The sequence below is a fragment of the Malaya genurostris genome, chromosome 2 (assembly GCF_030247185.1).
Source record: "Malaya genurostris strain Urasoe2022 chromosome 2, Malgen_1.1, whole genome shotgun sequence".
Classification (NCBI taxonomy): domain Eukaryota; kingdom Metazoa; phylum Arthropoda; class Insecta; order Diptera; family Culicidae; genus Malaya; species Malaya genurostris.
In genome coordinates this window covers 268,260,895-268,279,317 of record NC_080571.1, presented here as the reverse complement: position 1 = coordinate 268,279,317, position 18,423 = coordinate 268,260,895, and the positions used below count along the sequence as shown (strand labels likewise).

Genomic DNA, 18,423 nt, shown 5'->3' with positions numbered 1-18,423 from the left:
AATTTGTAACTACTGACTAAATTGACCGATTTTAATGCATTTGGTGTCAGAAAAACCAGGTATTCTTCAATTTCATTCTGCCTTAATCGGTGTTGATATGGTCCAAAAACACCGGTGTTATTCCAGATCGCCTTGGGGTAAGTCGGTTTTGCCATTTGGGGTATTCTATCTAAAAAACTAAAAATGTATATGGGAACAGTTCTGGAACAATCTGAAATGTGCAAGATTTACTAAAACGCATCAATTTGAATAAACTAATCATTTAGCCAAGCCAACCATCCCAGAGGGTACTGGAACCGGTTACAAAACTTCTGAAAGACTTTTTTGAAAAGACGCAAAAATGTTATCAGGAAAAACAAATTCTATGTTAGAATACGAAATAATCTGGGATGGTTAGCCAAATGATTAGTTTTTTTCAAATTGATGCGTTTTAGTAAATCTTGCACATTTCAGATTGTTCCAGAACTGTTCACATATACATTTTTAGTTTTTTAGATAGAATACCCCAAATGGCAAAACCGACTTACCCCAAGGCGATCTGGAATAACACCGGTGTTTATGGACCATGTCAATACCGATTAAGGCAAAATGAAATTAAAGAATACCCGGTTTTTCTGACACCAAATGCACTGAAATTTATTCAGTAGTAACAAATTTTTGAAAAAACAAATCGATGAAAATCCCAACCCGAGCGTTTGAGTGTTAAGGTAAATGTAGTCTCAACAAAGGCGCGCAAAATTTCAACCGCTTGAGTTGACCGAATCGTCGAACAAAGCATAACAAGAAAAACCGACACATAGAAACCAGGAATATTTCCAGAGATTGAGCACAGTGGGCTCCACTCGTTTTGTTGGCTTGTAAAAAATACTCATTGTTTCTTAGTGGATTTTTGAATTCTTCACACTTTGAATATATCCTAATTCAATCGTTATTGTTAGTGATTACTATTACACTAGAACTATGAATCATGAGTAATTATGATTGACCAAAGTGAAGTTATATGTATATGGGGCATTCCACCCAAATTTTTTTTTCATCTAACTATTTTTTTTTCGGTAAAGAACTCGAAAATATTCGACACGTATTTTTTTTATTTCAATATGGTACGTGAAATTTTCGAGATGATATGATTTTTTTAAATTTCGCGTTTTCGAAAAAGAGCCTTTTTTCAACTGCCTATACTGTAAAATCTAATAAAGATTTAAAAACTCGTCCAAGACATGAAATGTGCTTCTTTTCCTTAGCTTTCAAATAAGTGATTATGGAATTATTATGAAATTATGGAACAACCTTCATAGTTAATATAATGTTAGTTAAAAATTAATAAACAAATAAAAGAAATTGGGCCTAATTTTTTTCTTTTTTTTTTGCTGAAAGATCAATATTTTCGGAGCAGTGAATTTTTCAATAACGACCCGCACGCGCGGAGTGTACCGCAGCGCAATTCACTCGGATACGGGCTTAAAAGGCCATCCGCATTAAGCAGATCCGACCGATCCGAGCTCTCCGGCGTTGATTTTTTTTTCTGCTTCGGCTATGGCTGAGCTGCACATGCATTCTTTCATTGCTCGAAAACAAACTTCATATTTTCAAAATATGAATAAAAATTGAAGAGTGACAAAAGTTTAATAATTTGCGACTATATTCCCTATTGTTTTCTATTATAAAATGAACAGCAAAATCGATCAGAAACATTAGTAATTATTTCTGATTGCAAGAAACATGACGCAATAGCTGTGTATGTTTTTCTCGAAGCTCTTAATCAATATTTTTCACAATAGTATCCACATATACGCAAGTGCATTTATTTTTCTGATGGCGCTCCTCAGCAATTCAAAAATGTAAAACAATACGAATATTTTTCATCGCGAGCATGATTTGCATCGTTTTCAACAATGGAATTTTCACGCGACAATTCATGGAAAAGGGCCATGCGACGGTGCTGGAGGAACTATCAAAAGAATGGCACGTCGCGCAAGTTTACAAATGATCAATGATTGTCAAATTTCGACCGCGAATGAATTGTACGAGTGGGCTAGGAAAGCATCCTCTCTACCCAATATTGCAGTCATATACAAATGTTCGGAAGATTATGTAGAAGCAGAGAAATTTCTTAAAAATCGTTTCGAAAAATGTAAAACAATTTCTGGAACACAATCGTTTCGCTATGTTGAGCCGCACGGAGACAAGGAATTAAAAATGAAAGTTTTCTCTTCCCAGGACACGTTTGAAGTATTGTGTTTTTGTAAACCAGAAAAATCAAATCATAGAAAAATTGCAACATTATTTTATTACTCACGTAAATCCTTTGTCCCAATTTTACTCGTTTTATCGTTGCTAACAATAAACTGACAAATTTAGGATTCGATCTGTGGTACGCCATGTGTCGACAAGTTAAGCCCGTATCAGAGCGAATTGCGCTGCGGGTCGTAATTGAAAAATTCACTGCTCCGGAAGTATTGATCTTTCCACTCTGAAACTTTGCCAAGATTGAGTTAAACCCCTAAGTTTTCTATTTTCAATAAAAAAAAGGAAAAAAAATTAGGCCCAAGTTTGAATTTTTTTATTTGTTTATTATTTTTAATTTTTTCCATTATATGAACTTTAAAGGTTGTTTTATGGGATTGCTTATTTGAAAGCTAAGGAAAATACGCACATTTCATGTCTTGGACGAATTTTTGTATTTTTATTAGATTTTACAGTATAGACGTTAAAAAAAGGCTCATTTTCGAAAACGCGAAATTTCAAAAAAATCTCGAAAATTTCACGTACCATATTGAAATAAAAAAATACGTGTCGAATATTTTCGAGTTCTGTACCGAGTACCGAAAAAAATAGTTAGGTGAAAAAAAAATTGGGTGGCTGATTTTTCGTGGAATGCCCCATATGTATTGAATAACATGATTACCTTGCATATGCCTGAGTTAAGTAGCAAGCATGGATTCTCATTCAAAAGAACGATTGACGACAAGAAAATATTCAAGTATTTTAGGTATCTTTGACAGTAGTTTACCTGACCCTTTACGCCGATGAGATAAAATTTATGTAAAAGTATTCACTTAACACGCATGATAAAGCGCGGTCGAATTTCCTTATCGAATAAAACACTGTTAAAATAAATTACTGGACTGGAATTACTGCCAATATATTCAATTCTAATTGACTTACATTGTCATCTTCGAATAAGTAGAAAGTAGTTATATTATTATTTTCCTTTGTGTCAATAGCATCGTAGTACTAGCTATGTAATCGAAGCTATGCTATGAATTGGCTGCGAAGTCTGTTGGAACAGAAAGGCCGAATTCCACAATAAACGTAATATCAAGACTATGTTTATTATGTTCTTATCCTCTATTCAGTATAATGGTACATTTTCCATGAACATATATATTTTTGAATTCTGGTACGGGCACTAAGTTATATAAATGTTATATTTTTAAATGTTCTACGTGAACGATAATACTAAGCTTGTATTCATTTCATTCATTAGCCTGTCAAGGTTGAATTTTTAGTTTTGCTATAATGAATTGCAACAATCTGAAGTAATACCTATTATATGATATTACACAGCCATGCATTATTACTTCAGCATGAATACATTGAACTCAACAGATTTGGACATTACTAGCATTAAAAACGACACTTAAAAAAACGCTTTCTTACAATACCCATTTTATTGTGTTCAACTCGTTTTTATTTCAACACAAAGCCTAATGCTGCATAAAATCGTGTCATTATTTGATATGTAATTTTTGCTCACTATATAATGCCACCATGCATTTCTCACACCAGCTCAATACGAAACAGCAGTAACCCGATCATCAAGCCCTAACAAGTTTATAACAAAAAGCTGTTTTCGTAGCAAGTTTTGATATAATTTTGGTTCGTTAGTAGTTAAAATATCGAAATTTTCTAACAAGTACCAAAAAGAGAAATAGTTTAGATACGATATGTTGATCGGGAACCGTTTATACATTTCAAAAGCCAATAACGGCTCGGCAAACTTCGGGTTCCGGAGATATGATGGTATAAGTGACGTAACCGACAAAACACGTTGTTTTTCATCGCTCTAATGTATATAAGCGTCCCAATATTTTGGGATCTTCTCTTATTTCGTAAAGCGGCAGAGCTCAAAAGTTTGAGCACCTCGAAAAAAGTCCCCATGTGTAATTTGACCTAAATCGGATATGGGTAAAAAATCACCATAGGGGAAATACATGAGATTTTTGAAATCGAAAATTTTGTTTTGATGCCAAAAGTCTTAGAATTGCATGGAACGTCGAGATTTAGTGTAATCTAAAAAAAGTTTTTGGAAAAAGTCGTTCTGGGACTTTTTATATTTTTTCTAAGTCGATGAATGTCAATGAAATGAATAGTTAAAAGAGCTGCCGGAGTTGGCAGATCAATGCATAGGGCGCTGGTATTAAGCACCAGTTGTTATATGTTTGCGCCCCGACATGGAAGGATTCTTAATGTCAGTAGAGTCGTAGTACTAGCCATGCAATGATTCTGTACGCTAAGAATCGGCTGCGAAGTCTGTTGAAGGCAAAAGACCAAATTCCACAAAAGGAATGTAATGCCAAGACTTTGCTTTTTGAAATAGCTAAAACGCCCATTACATTCAACTCATGTAAATTCATCTATTTATTGATTAAAAAATATTGAATTAATTATGTGTTTCTTCGCTAAACTGCCAGCTTGGAAAATTCAACTAGATTTAATTGTTTTTTTAACCACCTGTTTCCGTCACTTTGAAAACAAAAATGACAGTTAAGAAAAAAAACAACAATTGGTTAGTTTTATAAAATTTTACTCAATCGAATTCAGAAAGAAAATAACTAATATTCTAGCTGTATTTCGATCTGAATCTGAGCAGAATTTTCACACTTGTTTATGCCTCCGTATTTTAATTACGAAGCTCCCAATATTAATCCTTCTTCGTATGTTCACAGCCATGCCCATTTCCCGAATACTTATGACTGCCGTATTCATGATAGAAGAGATTCGTGGAGTCCTGGGTCAGATACGCCCTCAACTGACCTCTAATATTTGTATAATAAATATAGAAACACGGCTCCAAAGACTTCGGTGTCTTCAATCAGAACATCGCAGCGTTCATCTGGATTTTCGATTTCGACACCTTTCACAACCGGTGCCAGCATTCTTATTTCGAGACATTCACCCACTTGATTCAGGAATCATCAGTCGTTTTGAAAATAACTAAGTGTACAATCGAACGAAGCCCGTTAGATATTTCTAAAAAATTTTTAAGGGTTTTGCACGTTTCATTTCTAACTTCTAACAACACCTAACGACTCAACTAAACCCATAAGCAGTCAAAAAGTTTATGTTATTTGCAAAACACCTCTTGCAAAGAAGTGCCAAGTCTTCACTGAAGTACCGAAAAACGAACTAAACTTAGTGGCGGCTCTCTGGCCATCAACGGGTATTAGTTATTCTGGGGTTTTGGTACCGGTTGATGCTAGGTTACTTCAGTTACTTCAAAAACAACAACAGTTATTTTTCTACTTTAAAGTAATTATCTATGGCATCTTATATTGAATTTTAAAAAAAATCGAACTTGTCGAATGTTTACTATCCACAATGAAATTTAGCGTACTCTTTAGTAACATCAAAATCAGTTACGCTCTACAGAACTCTACTCAATCATATCATTATAAGAAATTATTTTTTCAATTGCATGCGTTTGCCGTTTGCGTTATCTGAAGAGGCGTGCGTACAAGTCGACCGATACACAATTTATCGCGCGTCACCATCAGCCGCACAACGCAATGTTGACCATATTCTAGGAGAACTATCATTCTCTCACTTCAATCGCAGAATCATTGTTCGGTGAAAAAAATACAAGCAAACGTACATCACATTCTCATCATATTTAATTACAACAAAGTGTTCAATTTTGTTCAACAAACGCACACAACCAGACTGGTGCGAAATTCCACCGATTGTGAGTTTTCCGTTCCGTACGATACACTCGCTGCATTTCATTAAATGCACCACCCAGTCTAGCGGCAGTTCGGGTTCGGGTTCGTGTCGTACAGGCGGCGATCGCAGATACTAAGTGTTGCGGAACCGCGAAAACCACGGTATGTGATTCGATCAAAACTACATGTGATGTTATCAACCGATTCGAAACAAAATGTTCGGTTACGCACCAGCGGACAGCAACAAACAACTGTCACCATTTTCAGCAGTCTCGTAGCGGCGTCGGATAACGAAAGAAGCTCTGGAAACAAAACGTGTCACGTGTGTGAGAATTTGAGAACTTGTTGGCGGGGGGTGAAGATGTGGAACTAGTGAAAATGTGTAGGATCGTAATGACACTAACAAGTGCGGATCAATCGTTGAGGTCGCATGCCTAGGTTGTTAGTTGGATAATAATACTCATCCATAATTCTCTAGTTTGTATGATGAAATAATTGAATATTCGAACAATAGGTTTCAAACTGTATCTATATACTATATACTACAGAGAAAGACAACCGTTTATGTTGTGAAACGTGTATAATATGCATACAATGCTTAAATAGCACCTATCTGTCTGTGGGAACTATCTCATTACAATTGTTTATAAAGAAGCTACCTTAAATATTTACAGTACGTAATAACTTAACTTTCAACATTATTATTATTGCAAAAAATTGCCTCAACCTCTAATGAAAATATAGTAAAACATTTCAACCACAAACAAAAATGCAGGTATTATAATAGGTGTCTAAATTAGTTAGTACCGTTTTCTAACAAATGGCGTAGCTTGGTTTTTATTCCAGTGATTAACCTTACAAAAAATGCGCTGGAAAGCTACTGTCACGCAGTTTAAGATTAAATGAGCGTCATTATGTCAACGTAAACAACAATACTTCTTTTAAATATGCGAATGTCGAGTTTTGTGACGAATAAAGTGTGTTTGCGGGGAATGTTTCTTTATTATTTCAGCCGCAGAAAGTCATCGTATTGTGGTGGAAGTATGTGGTAAGCATGCTTTAGCTGAGCAAACGTATCAGAAGTTGTTCCCACGGGTTGAAAGTGGCACTTTCGATTTGGAATACGAAAAACAAGCCGGTGCGCCACTAAAGTTGGTAGATGATGAATTAGAAGAATTGCTCGATATTAAGACCCGTCACAAACGCAAGAACTTGCAAAACCACTCGAAGTTAAGAACTAGTTGTCTTGAGCGGGCCCAAGTGAAATGATCACGGAGGAGGTCTACCGACAACAATTAATACGTTTCAGCCGAGCATTGCAAGAAAAGCGACCGATAAAAACGATAAAATATGGCATGTTCGCTTACATGCTGCACAGCTGATAAAAACACACTTAGATACACTCAAATGGGAAATCCTACCCCATCCGTTGTACAGCCCAGATATTGCTCTTTCCGATTACTATTTGGTTCCGTCGATGCAGAATGGCCTGAAAAAATAGAACGATTCACGGATTGTGGCCAAACCAGTTAAATTTTTAAAAAGGGTATCTGTGAATTGTCCGAAAGTTGGGAAAAAGTAGAGGCTAGCGATGGACAATACATTAAATATTTAATTTACAACCATTTTTGTCACTAAAGCTTATCAGTAAAACGGCACGAATTTATTTATACCGTTAATATTTTATTCTACACTCGAAATCAAAAAAAATAAAAAAAACCCTTCTTAATCCACCTGTTGGTGTGATAATGCCTTGCACCGTAGGGGGGGAAGTACATGAAATTTCTGGAATCGAAAAAAAAATTTGATGCCAAAAGTTTTAGAATTGCTTGAAACGTTGAGATTTAGTGTTATCTCGAAAAAAAAATTTTATAATAAAGTTCCAGGAAGTCGATTTAAAAAAAAATAATTTTTTTAGATAACATTAAATCTCGACGTTTCATGAAATTTTAAAATTTTTGGCATCAGACAAAATTTTTGATTTCGGAAATTTCATGTACTTCCCCCTATAGTGCTTTTTCAAGATCGAAAATTTTCAAACATTTACCCAGCACCCCTTACCCATGTCCGATTTAGCTCAAATTTTGATGAGGACATTTTTCGAGGTGCTTAAGCTTTTGAACAATAGCGCTTTACGAAATTAGAGGTGATCCCAAAATATTAGCACCCTTATATACATTAGAGCGGTAAAAAACGAAGTGTTTTGTCGGCTACGTCACTTATACCATTATGTCTCCGGAACCAAAAGTCACAACCATTTGGTCTTCAAATTTGATCAATGACCTAACAATAGCTTTCAGACGGGCCTAGACTTGTTAAAATCGGTTCAGCTATCTCCGAGAAACTTGCGCGGTAAAAAACTACACGTTTTGTCGGTTACGTCATTTATACCATCATATCTCCTGAACCAAAAGTCACAGCCATTTGATATTCAAATATGATTAATGGTCCGATAGTAGCTTTCAAAAGAGCCCAAGTTTGTTAAAATTGGTTCAGTCATCTCTGAGAAACTTGAGCGCGTAAAAATACAACACGTTTCGTCGGTTACGTCACTAATACAATCATATCTCCGGAACCGAAAGTTACTGCCATTTGATCTTTGAACTTGATAAATGGCCCAACAGTAGCTTTCAAACGAGCATAAATTGTTAAAATCGGTTCAGCCATCCCTGAGAAAATTGAGCGCGTATAAATATCTTCGAAAATACACACACACACACACACATATTTTGGAACCCCAAACCGCACATCGCAATAACCAAAGTTTTCTACGGGAATCTACGGATTTAACTATCAATACCAGTCAGTGATCCTTATTCATGAAAAGACACACACCTAGAAAAAATCGTGTAAATTTACGTTTTCTGAGACCGACAAAAAAATGACTCATTTTTACAGTAGATCTAACAAATATTAAATGCATTCTGATATATTTTTACGGTTTGAAGCATGTAAAGCAGATATACAGGCTCACATAAGAACTGTGTGTAAAATTTTCTCATTCAGCGTGGCGAACACTTGCAGATTTTATCGCGATCGACACAATTTTGGGAGCAGCATTCACATCGCTAAATTTTTGTTTTACTGTTGATTAAAATGACAAGTTCGTTTTTGTTTTATTATGATCGAACTCTCGTGTGATTTATGTGACAAGAAAATAAAGTTGTCTTTCACACCTAGGGAAATCATGCGAAAAAGTGTTCAAAGTTTTGTAATTGGAACTGATGAAGGATGTAATAAACATCCGAAATACGTATCTGTATTTTTACGTCTGTTCTACTTCGTATAGTGACGTGTGTAAAATTAATGGAATGCAATGGTATTTCAAATAAGCACTCTCGTTTTATATTACATTCATAGTTCCAGTTATAATTAGGAAACATTACAATAAGGAAACCTAGAGAAGGGCCCTGGCCTCTCCTGAAATAAAAAACGGAAACAAAAAGAACAGTTTGAGGAATATTATAGGGCTGTCGATCCTGCAGATTACACTGTGATACAGTGGTTTTAAGAGTTTCGTGATAGTCGAAACTCCACCGCAACTGACAGTATCAGAACTACATAAAATGGAGGCTAAAACCGGGGCAAATACACACTACATAAAATGGGCCAAATAATTCTGCTGATGAGAAAGATATCCTACTACTGGATCCCGCACATACTTATTTAGGACTAAAAAGACGAACGCAAGCGCACTTCGAATGCATATTTGGCCTTTGCCATTATTATATACCATAGAAGAGAATGATTAATTGACAATGGAGGAGGTTCAATGGGTCGAAAAGATTCACCTTGTTCACCTGAATTGGCTTCTTCGAGCTATTATCTGTTCCTCAAATCATCTCTGAAAAATCGATGTGATTTTCGTGTTGGAATTCCGGAAACCTGAAACCGAAACCAGTATAACTAAAGTAAGTTTGTATGGTCATCAATAAATATGACCTACAAATTTAGAAGATGTTTTTCGGTCTCCACGAATCGGAGTAAAGAAGTTAGCTCGAACCAGCTCTCAAAATCTATCGCATCATCATCAAGCCTTGTGGATTCGTTGTGCTCTATGAATAGACGTTAAGAAATGTAATAAAATCAGTTCGTGCTCACATCTCACCCGACACAGTCGAAAATCGTTTACGGTCGAAACAACAGAAACAAAGACAATACGCCAGTGAACAATAGAGTGTACGGAATTGGCCTGCAAGACCGAATTCAATTTGTATAGATTTCAAACGTTGCAAAGTTTAACCAGCAGCAAATGAAATTGAAATCTTACTCAAAAAACAAATGCATCTAGACGCTAATAATGTAAGTGAGATTCAATTCAAGAAGGCGTTTAACTGTGCGTACATTATGTTTAAACGTGAAAGCGATGCACTTGAATTCGCTTCGGTTAACAACGAGGTGCACAGCGTTGAGTGTGACAATGCCATAGAAGTACGCGTGCATGACCTTCCCCCGCAGCCCACCGATAAGTTCGTTCGGGAGAATATGTCGCAGTACGATGAAATCTTTTCCATCGAAAGGGAAGTATGGCGGAATTTTTTCCCCGGCATCCGGAGTTGTGCGTATGCAACTACGTAAGGCAATTCCATCTTACATCATTTGTGGTCAAGGTGGGACACGTCCGTGTAAAACGTTGATTACCTATGAAAATCAGCTGGCTACATGTTAGTTTTGTGAACAACTACGGTAAACCTTGCACTGAAACTGCGAAAAAGACATCTTCAACCAAAGACAAGGTCAACCGTTCAACAACGAAAACTAGTGAGCGCAGTACTCATGTTTCACCATCAAACCAACCAGCAACTGCAACCAATGCACAACAACGCGCATCTACAGCAACTAGCAACGAGCTCAAGACTACGAACAATAAGGAAAACGAAACGAAGACGGACACTAACAACAATACAACCGATGAGGCAATGGATGACGAGACGAGCAACAAACAAAGTGCCCCTCAACCCTCGCAGGAGAGAAATGGAAGCTCTTCTCCTCCTAGAAAAAGAGTGACAACGAGATCCAGTTCAAAAAAATCTTTATTTAAAAAATCGGCTAATTCGGCCACGTAACTCTTGTACGCAAATAGGCCTAAATAATAATATCTTAAAAAAAATGTAATACAATAACCTGATCTCGAGACTGTTCTCAAGACAATTTTATTTAAATACTCAATAGTTTCATTCCAGTTCGAAAGGATATGTCTGTTAAAAATGTGATCATCAGCTCTGCCTGCCTGCTTCTGCGCAAGTTTTTACGATTTTATTGTCTCAAGAAACATTACATTGCACTAGTACGCAGTATTCTTGAATATGAAGTTATAATTTGGATTCACGTCTTAAATTGTCGTGTTATGAGAATCGCAGTGCCCTAATCAATCTACCGCCTCTGCAAAAAAACGTGTATAACTGTTTAAAATTTTGAGTACTCAAAATTCTGTATTTCTGGAACCAAAAGCCGGATTCGAATTAAACTTTTTATTTGAACTCATTCTATCATTTGTGAAATTTGGCCTATGTATGTTCCGTTTTTAGAGTTTGTTGCTGCTACTTCCGGAACTGAAAACCGGAAATCCAAGTTTATATAAAAACCAACCAACAAGACCTTGAAATTGAAACAGTTTTGAACCCAGTAGAAAACATTTTTCTTATACTTTATATTTCGTCTTCGACTCGTCAGTACATAACAGTTTTAGTTGAGCTGCTGGGTCACATAACAGTTCAACATAAACTGTTAGGTACTGACGAGTTGAAGACGAAACATAAGAAAATGGTTATGTGTCCTATGCACAAAATAGGTTAACCTCTTGAAATGAAGATTTTTCTGTTTTTGTTTCATTGTTATTTCTAATCAGCGATGCCAACCCTACGGATTTATCCGTAGATCAACGGATCTACGGATGAATCTCTTGAAATCTACGGATTTTACATTATTTCTCGGGATATCTACAAAAAAATAGTAAAATCCCGCAATGTTTTTTCATAGCGGCCTATAAGCCTGTCAACATTCACTTTGAAGACAGATTCTGGATAATTGGGCGCTCACTAAGAGTCATTCATAACAGTAATTTTGAAGGAGATGTTTAATATTTCGTTTGGTAAAGTTTTTGACACTTCTGAAATTATTCTTTAAAGTGGATGTTGACAAAGGGCTTATTGGCCATCTATTCGCCAACGACCACTCATTTTTAAAGCCTTCCGTTGTCGTCCAGAGCTCCCAGTTGTTAGGGACATGTCAATATAAGAATATGAGTATAGTTGAAAGCAAATCTATGCATTTGACTTTATGAAAAAGTGGCATCACTGCTTCTAATGACTATTTAATTTTTTCCCTGCATTTCCAGACCTAGATATTGGATCTCGATTAAATTAAATGTCATACGGGATAATATCTTCCATTGGAATATAAGTTCGTGGAATAGTCCAAGCAATATCTGAGAAATCGGTGTGAATTGCATTCCGACGTTTTTGGCCGCTTTTTTCGGTGCTTCCAGAACTGATGAAATCAACTGGCCCCTCCCGAAACGAAACCCTGGGTACGGACCTGATTGGAAACAGGTCATCAAATTAAGTTAAATTTAGAATTACTAGCTTGACTAGTGAAATGTTTTTGATAGATAATTCTGTTCCATTTGTTTTCGAAATTTGACTGATTTGTTCCTTTTTGAGTTTTTATGTTAATTGTGTGATCGTTGGCAAAAATCAATAACATTAAGACGTAATCGTTGTATTGAATTTTCGCGTTCTAGATCTACTAGCTTTGACCGGTTTACCCAAATCTAGACACTATGATTATGAAAAATCCAAGAAACAGCCCCGCCATAATCAAGGGAGAAATAAACTTCCTTTTATTTCTTCACTACAGAGAAACCAAGCATGATTGCATTTGATTATTTAAAACACTTTTCAAAAAGGTTTTCACTTTATTACGGAAAAAGATTATGAACCGACATGTAGTCTTTTCGCAAAAGTCGCAAGATAAATCTAATGTCTTTTTCTTTGAAAAAAATAAAACTGACTCAGGGTAGTTTCACCAAGTAAACACTTTACACGAAACTGAGCTGGATTTGCACTTAGCGATGGAGGTGTGAGCCAACCCAATATAAGAATCAGGTTCGAAACTGACTCGATTTTCAGTTCAATGACGTTGAAACTAAATTTGTAACTGACTTCAAACAAACGGTTTGACAGCAATTAGAGTGGAAAGTATGGCATCAAGCGAATACGACATAAGTAAATATTTCAATCATTTCCGACAAATTCATGCATTTGTATTTCTTTTATTATTTTGCCTCACGCTTAAGATTTACATTTTAGCTTGACATAAGGTTCATCGAGCATTCAGTATATCTTTGTACACAGGTCCGGTGAAAGAGGTGGGTACGGTGGATAGTACTAACCACCCGGAAATTCCAACGGTGGGTAATTACCCACCTGAAATTTCGAGCGAAAAACAACGGTAGCTTTAGTATTATTATTGTAAATCGGAGTAATAAATAAAATCCAAATTATAAAATGCTAGTTCTCAAGGTACAGGAAGGATGTGAATTTTTTTAACAATATATTTATTAAGATGAGACTTGACAAGGATCATTTGAGCAAGCAGAAATCTTTTAGTAACTTAACTTGCCCCTTCCAGCCGAGCTTAAGCATCTCGTCAATGTAAACCACTCAAGTCTCCGATATACCGGAAAGTACCGATAAAGGTCTTTTACCCTTTACTATCCGAACCGGCAAAAGAAGAATACAGTAGAAAGTAACAACTTCTGGTAGCTTTGACGAATCTAATAGTACACAGATAAAAATATTTTGTGAATTTACATCTATTTTCATGCACATATTTGGAGCAGGTAATTGAACATAAAGTTACTTTACAATTCTGTAGGTTTCAATATAATTTAATTGCAAACTAAGCGTTAATTGAAAGATGCGGTTATATTGATTGAAAATTCAATGCAATCCGATTTAGTTTTGCATCGATGAAAGTTTTCAATCAAAATTTCGATTCAACCCATGTCTATTACATGTTACTATTGATTTACATGTCGTGTAAATTTCATTATTTCTTTCTGTCTAAATGGTAGAAGTGTTTTATCGGAATTTTTCCGGCAGATGTTTAAGCTCGACTCCTTTGGTATAAAGTGAAAGCTAAGATACTAAGATACTTGTCTCGTCTCAGCTTCTATATTTTCACATAAATAAAATCACTCAAAATCTTTTGACGTAGGACTACGTTTATGTTTTCTACACCGGTGTGCAAATTCAAAATACAGAGAATAATATCGTACAAACAGGTTTTGAACATTAATATCTCAATCATTTTGAATTGATTTTCAATATCACACACACACACACATCACACAAACTGCTTGGAAATATTTCTACACATATTTCAGATAATTGGTGATTGGAACTTCAGTTAGGAACGAAAATCATTGTCATGTGTTCCTTTAGACAGTTTCGTCTGTACACGGTTTTCATAAGATTTCTGGGTTTCAACGAGTGCGTTCGCATTTAATAAAATTACTCATACAAAACAAGATTCTGTATCGAATAGACTCCATCCTTATAGAATTATTTGTCAATGACCTAAACATAGACTTCAGTTGTAGTGATGACTGTCTCGTTCGAGCCAAATATTTTTCACTTGCATGTCTTTTTCTGATCAGTAAAGGACAAGGAAGGTGAGGAAACAAATTGCAGCCAAATTCGTTTAATATTTTCATTGACTTATGTCACGATGCATTGTCTTGGTTAACGATGATTTTTTGGTTCATTTATGAGGCCGTTTTTACGATTTCGCACTTCAAACGCATCAATAAATCAATCTAATGATTACTTTTGAAGGTACTTTCTACCTCAGCACCTCAGCTACCTGGTACGTTTTCGGGTGACTTTTCCAGTATGAATACTGGTATGACTCCGGATAAAAATAGTGGATCCATGTTTCGTCCATTGTTCATACAAACGCATTGTGAGCGAATGCGGCATCCATTTGGAAAAGATCTTTTTTATGCCCAGATTTTCGTACAAGATCGTAAAAGAACTTCCAGTTTATGTGCTAACCATCTCAACACTTTTTTTAATGAACTTTATGAAAACTTGCTTAATTTTTTTCATTTGGCAACGTTCAAAATCAGAACACCACAAGTATTTATTTTTTAATGGATCCGAGTGGGAGAAATACTTCTCAAGCTAGTGCTGGGTTTGCGCTGATTTTTTCCCTTTAAAAAGCTATGTTTTATCAATATACGGTTTTATCAATGTTTTGTCGTTATTTCCATTTTTCATAAATGAATTAGTAACGCCGCTTATATGTAACGTCTTATATTCAGTATTTGTGATGCTATTGATGTGAAAATTTGACACTTGTTCTCTGAAGGTTGGTACTTTCGAAAAATGAAATGCGGCTGGACTGTTCATGGATTTGATTGAAGATCGGTTGTTTCTTTGTATTCGAGGAAATGCTGGATGACCTGGAAAATTCTCAAAGAAATAATTTCGAAAATTCGCAGACACGAATAAGTTAAAACGGATCACGAAAGCCTGCTGCCTTTGTATTGAAACTAGCTGGGTCCTTCGTTACATGCAATGTTTTATAGAAACAAAACATTAATAAAAAAACGACCTTGCACTTTTAAGGGATAACTATAATTTCCGTTAGAATATAGGAGTACACTGGAACCTCAATTTACGCGCAGAGCCGGGGAGTGCGTAAATAAAATTTCGCGTAAATTAAATAAAACATCGCGTCATTTCAATTTTTTTTGGTAAAAAGGTTTTTCAAATTTCATTTGATTTTAGTGTAAATAACATGAACAATCCTACTACGTCCAATGCTTTAGCACCTGAGGACGTTCTGAGTATGTTATGTGACTATGGAAATGCTTAAGAGATGTTCCAAGATCCAAGATCCAAGAACTACTTGGAGTACTGTCCTTAGGAACTGCACTGTGTCACAACAAGAACTACAACGGCTAATACATTTTTTGTTTGTAGTTCAAACTTTTAGAGCTACACATTGTTTACTTGTTTATTTTTAACTGTTCCAGTTAGGTTCCATGAGCAAGTTCCTCTACAGATCTTATCACAGTATGTCAATTTTCTGTAAATAGTACTACGAGTACATACCGCACTTAATAGTTATATAAATGCGATTATTTACAATAAGAGAATTAAGACGAAACGTAAAGATAGTGACACAATATTTGTTTTCCAGATAATTCTTGGATGCCCACGCTCTTATTTAGATTCTTTGAAATTAAACGATTCATTCATGTACATTTTATAGTATTCAATTTCCTGAAGCATGTTAGATTGTTTTGTAATTATATAAATTGAAATTTCCATCATTATGCAAAAACCTTTTTTACGCGATCATCGCGTAAATTAAATAAAAAATCGCGTTATTTCGAATAAAACGCGTGTAAAAAGTCGGGTAAATTAAGTTCGTGCAAATTGAGGTTTTAGTATACTTTAAAATAGTGGATCGTTTCCCCTGGTATAAAAATTACCCACCTGAGTTTTACATGTTTCACCGGCCCTAAACAATGTACATATAAATGCAGTTATATCTACACTTTTTTCGGATGAAAACTTTACTTACTCTGATTCTAAAAATGTCAAAAGATTAATTATTATAATTTTACAAACGTGTTTCATTGCCCATTCAGATAAACACTTGCAGTCCATAACAAATTGTGTTTCAAGTAAAAACCAAAAGAATAACGTAAGGATTCCCAAAAATGGCCAAAGAAAGCGAAGTTCCCGTGGAAATGAGCCCCGTCAGTCCGCCCCCACCGGAGAAGCGCCAAATGGTTGATCGGGCCGTATCTTCGTTCTTACTGATGCGCAGTGCTAGCGAAACGGAAATCGATGGTGGTCGGCGTAACCGTGGCCAGCAAACACATGCGTACGATCTGCACAAAGGCATAGCCGAGAGTGCCATGGATATTTCCCTGCTGACGGCCAATGCCAACCAGCTGCGATTGCTGATAACCTACAACGGCCGATCGAAGACGTTCTTTGCGTGCATTACTTTGGTGATTGTTTCACTGGTGCTGCAAATACTCGTGGCTTGCGGAGTTATTATTATCAGGGTAAGTGTTTAGTACCAGTGGGATAGCAATACATCTATGAAAACATTCATCTTTGTTTTCAGAGTCAGCCAAAAACGAAACGTAGTCTACCACTGGAGCGGTTGAAGATCGCTACATCAATAGGCGTGTCAATCATCACCGTAATCAACATCCTTGTAGCATCGTTAGTAGTCACTGACGGGTCTGGTTCAGGTTCTGGTGATTCCGAAAAGCCATAAAAAAATTTACACACTTCAATAAATCCTGCCATTTACCTAGAACTAGAACAATTTGTTTCATTCCGGTTACGCGCAACAAGATTACTTCCGCATTTTCAATGTTAACGAAGAACACCGCCAATGAATCGAACTCTTTGAATTGATCGAACAAAAGCTAGTCTCACTTGAATTAGACAGGATGCAGAATCAACACAGCAGCAGTGCTAATCCCGTGGGAAAATCTTCAGCGGTTGATATCCCGATCACACCAACTAGCGAAATAACCTACGGTTCAGCATCGGAATACAATTTAGGATTCAGTTACAGCAACTATGACCTGTACCGCAGTGTAATTGAGATTGCTTTGAATGTGTCGTTTTTGGCCGCCACCGGCAATCAGTTGCGGTTGTTTATCAGCTTCCGGGAAACGCAAAATTTCATCCTCAGTACGGTGTTCGTGATTTTTTCCCTAGTGATACAAGTTTTAATTGCAATCAATGTGATGACTATTGCCGTAAGTTCAGCTTTCTATTGTAGATAATTCCGTTTTCTATTGGTTCACTATACTTTCAGCTGCATGACCAGCACCGTTGGTTAAAGTTGAAGGTTTTTACAACGTTCGGAGCTATTCTGCTCACTGTGATAAACCTTCTTATTCCGTTCATCACCAATGCTGAACATTCCAGAGTTGATTACTCTAAGATATATGGAGATTTTCGTAGACCATAACCAAACGATTTGTAGTTCATTTACTGTCTCTTAAAACCAGTTATAGTCCAGTGAAACAATAATATAAATATTTTTTTTCTAATTCTTGTGAACAATTTATTCTGGATCCGTGAGATTACGTGTTTATTGATTTAAAAAAATACAATAATAAAAACATTGATAATAAACATCTATCAGAAGTAGCATTTTGATTAAACTTTATTATTAGTACAATTGACAATTGAGAAACAAACACGTGTTTTAGAAAATTTAAAGTGAGGGGTGGTAAAAAAAATCACCAATCATGATTCAGTGCAACCCAACTTTATTTATTTTTTCTTATTTCCAACTATTTTCTGAATTTTGGTAAGGGTTTGCTTAAGAACAATATTTTTCGATAGAGCGTGTTTGAAAAACTCATTAATCCTTCCTTTCTCATCAGGAAAATTATGAGAAGCCATGGCAAGGTACAAATCTCCAA

The 18,423-nt window shown here is 35.9% G+C and overlaps 1 protein-coding gene across 3 annotated transcripts; it reads left to right on the top strand.

The window, feature by feature from the left end:
- Positions 1 to 5,986: 5,986 nt before the first annotated feature.
- Positions 5,987 to 18,077, top strand: LOC131429931 (ninjurin-B-like). Of its 3 annotated transcripts, none has more exons than XM_058594462.1 (4): positions 5,987 to 6,107; positions 16,612 to 17,037; positions 17,100 to 17,748; positions 17,808 to 18,077. In XM_058594462.1, the coding sequence occupies exons 2-3, from the start codon at positions 16,684 to 16,686 to the stop codon at positions 17,253 to 17,255; spliced, it is 510 nt and encodes a 169-aa protein (XP_058450445.1). In that variant the 5' UTR covers positions 5,987 to 6,107; positions 16,612 to 16,683; the 3' UTR covers positions 17,256 to 17,748; positions 17,808 to 18,077. The 3 variants fall into 3 exon arrangements, with proteins under 3 accessions (XP_058450445.1, XP_058450444.1, XP_058450446.1); XM_058594461.1 differs by having other exon boundaries at positions 6,006 to 6,383; XM_058594463.1 differs by lacking the exon at positions 5,987 to 6,107 and adding an exon at positions 6,397 to 6,618.
- Positions 18,078 to 18,423: the final 346 nt, after the last annotated feature.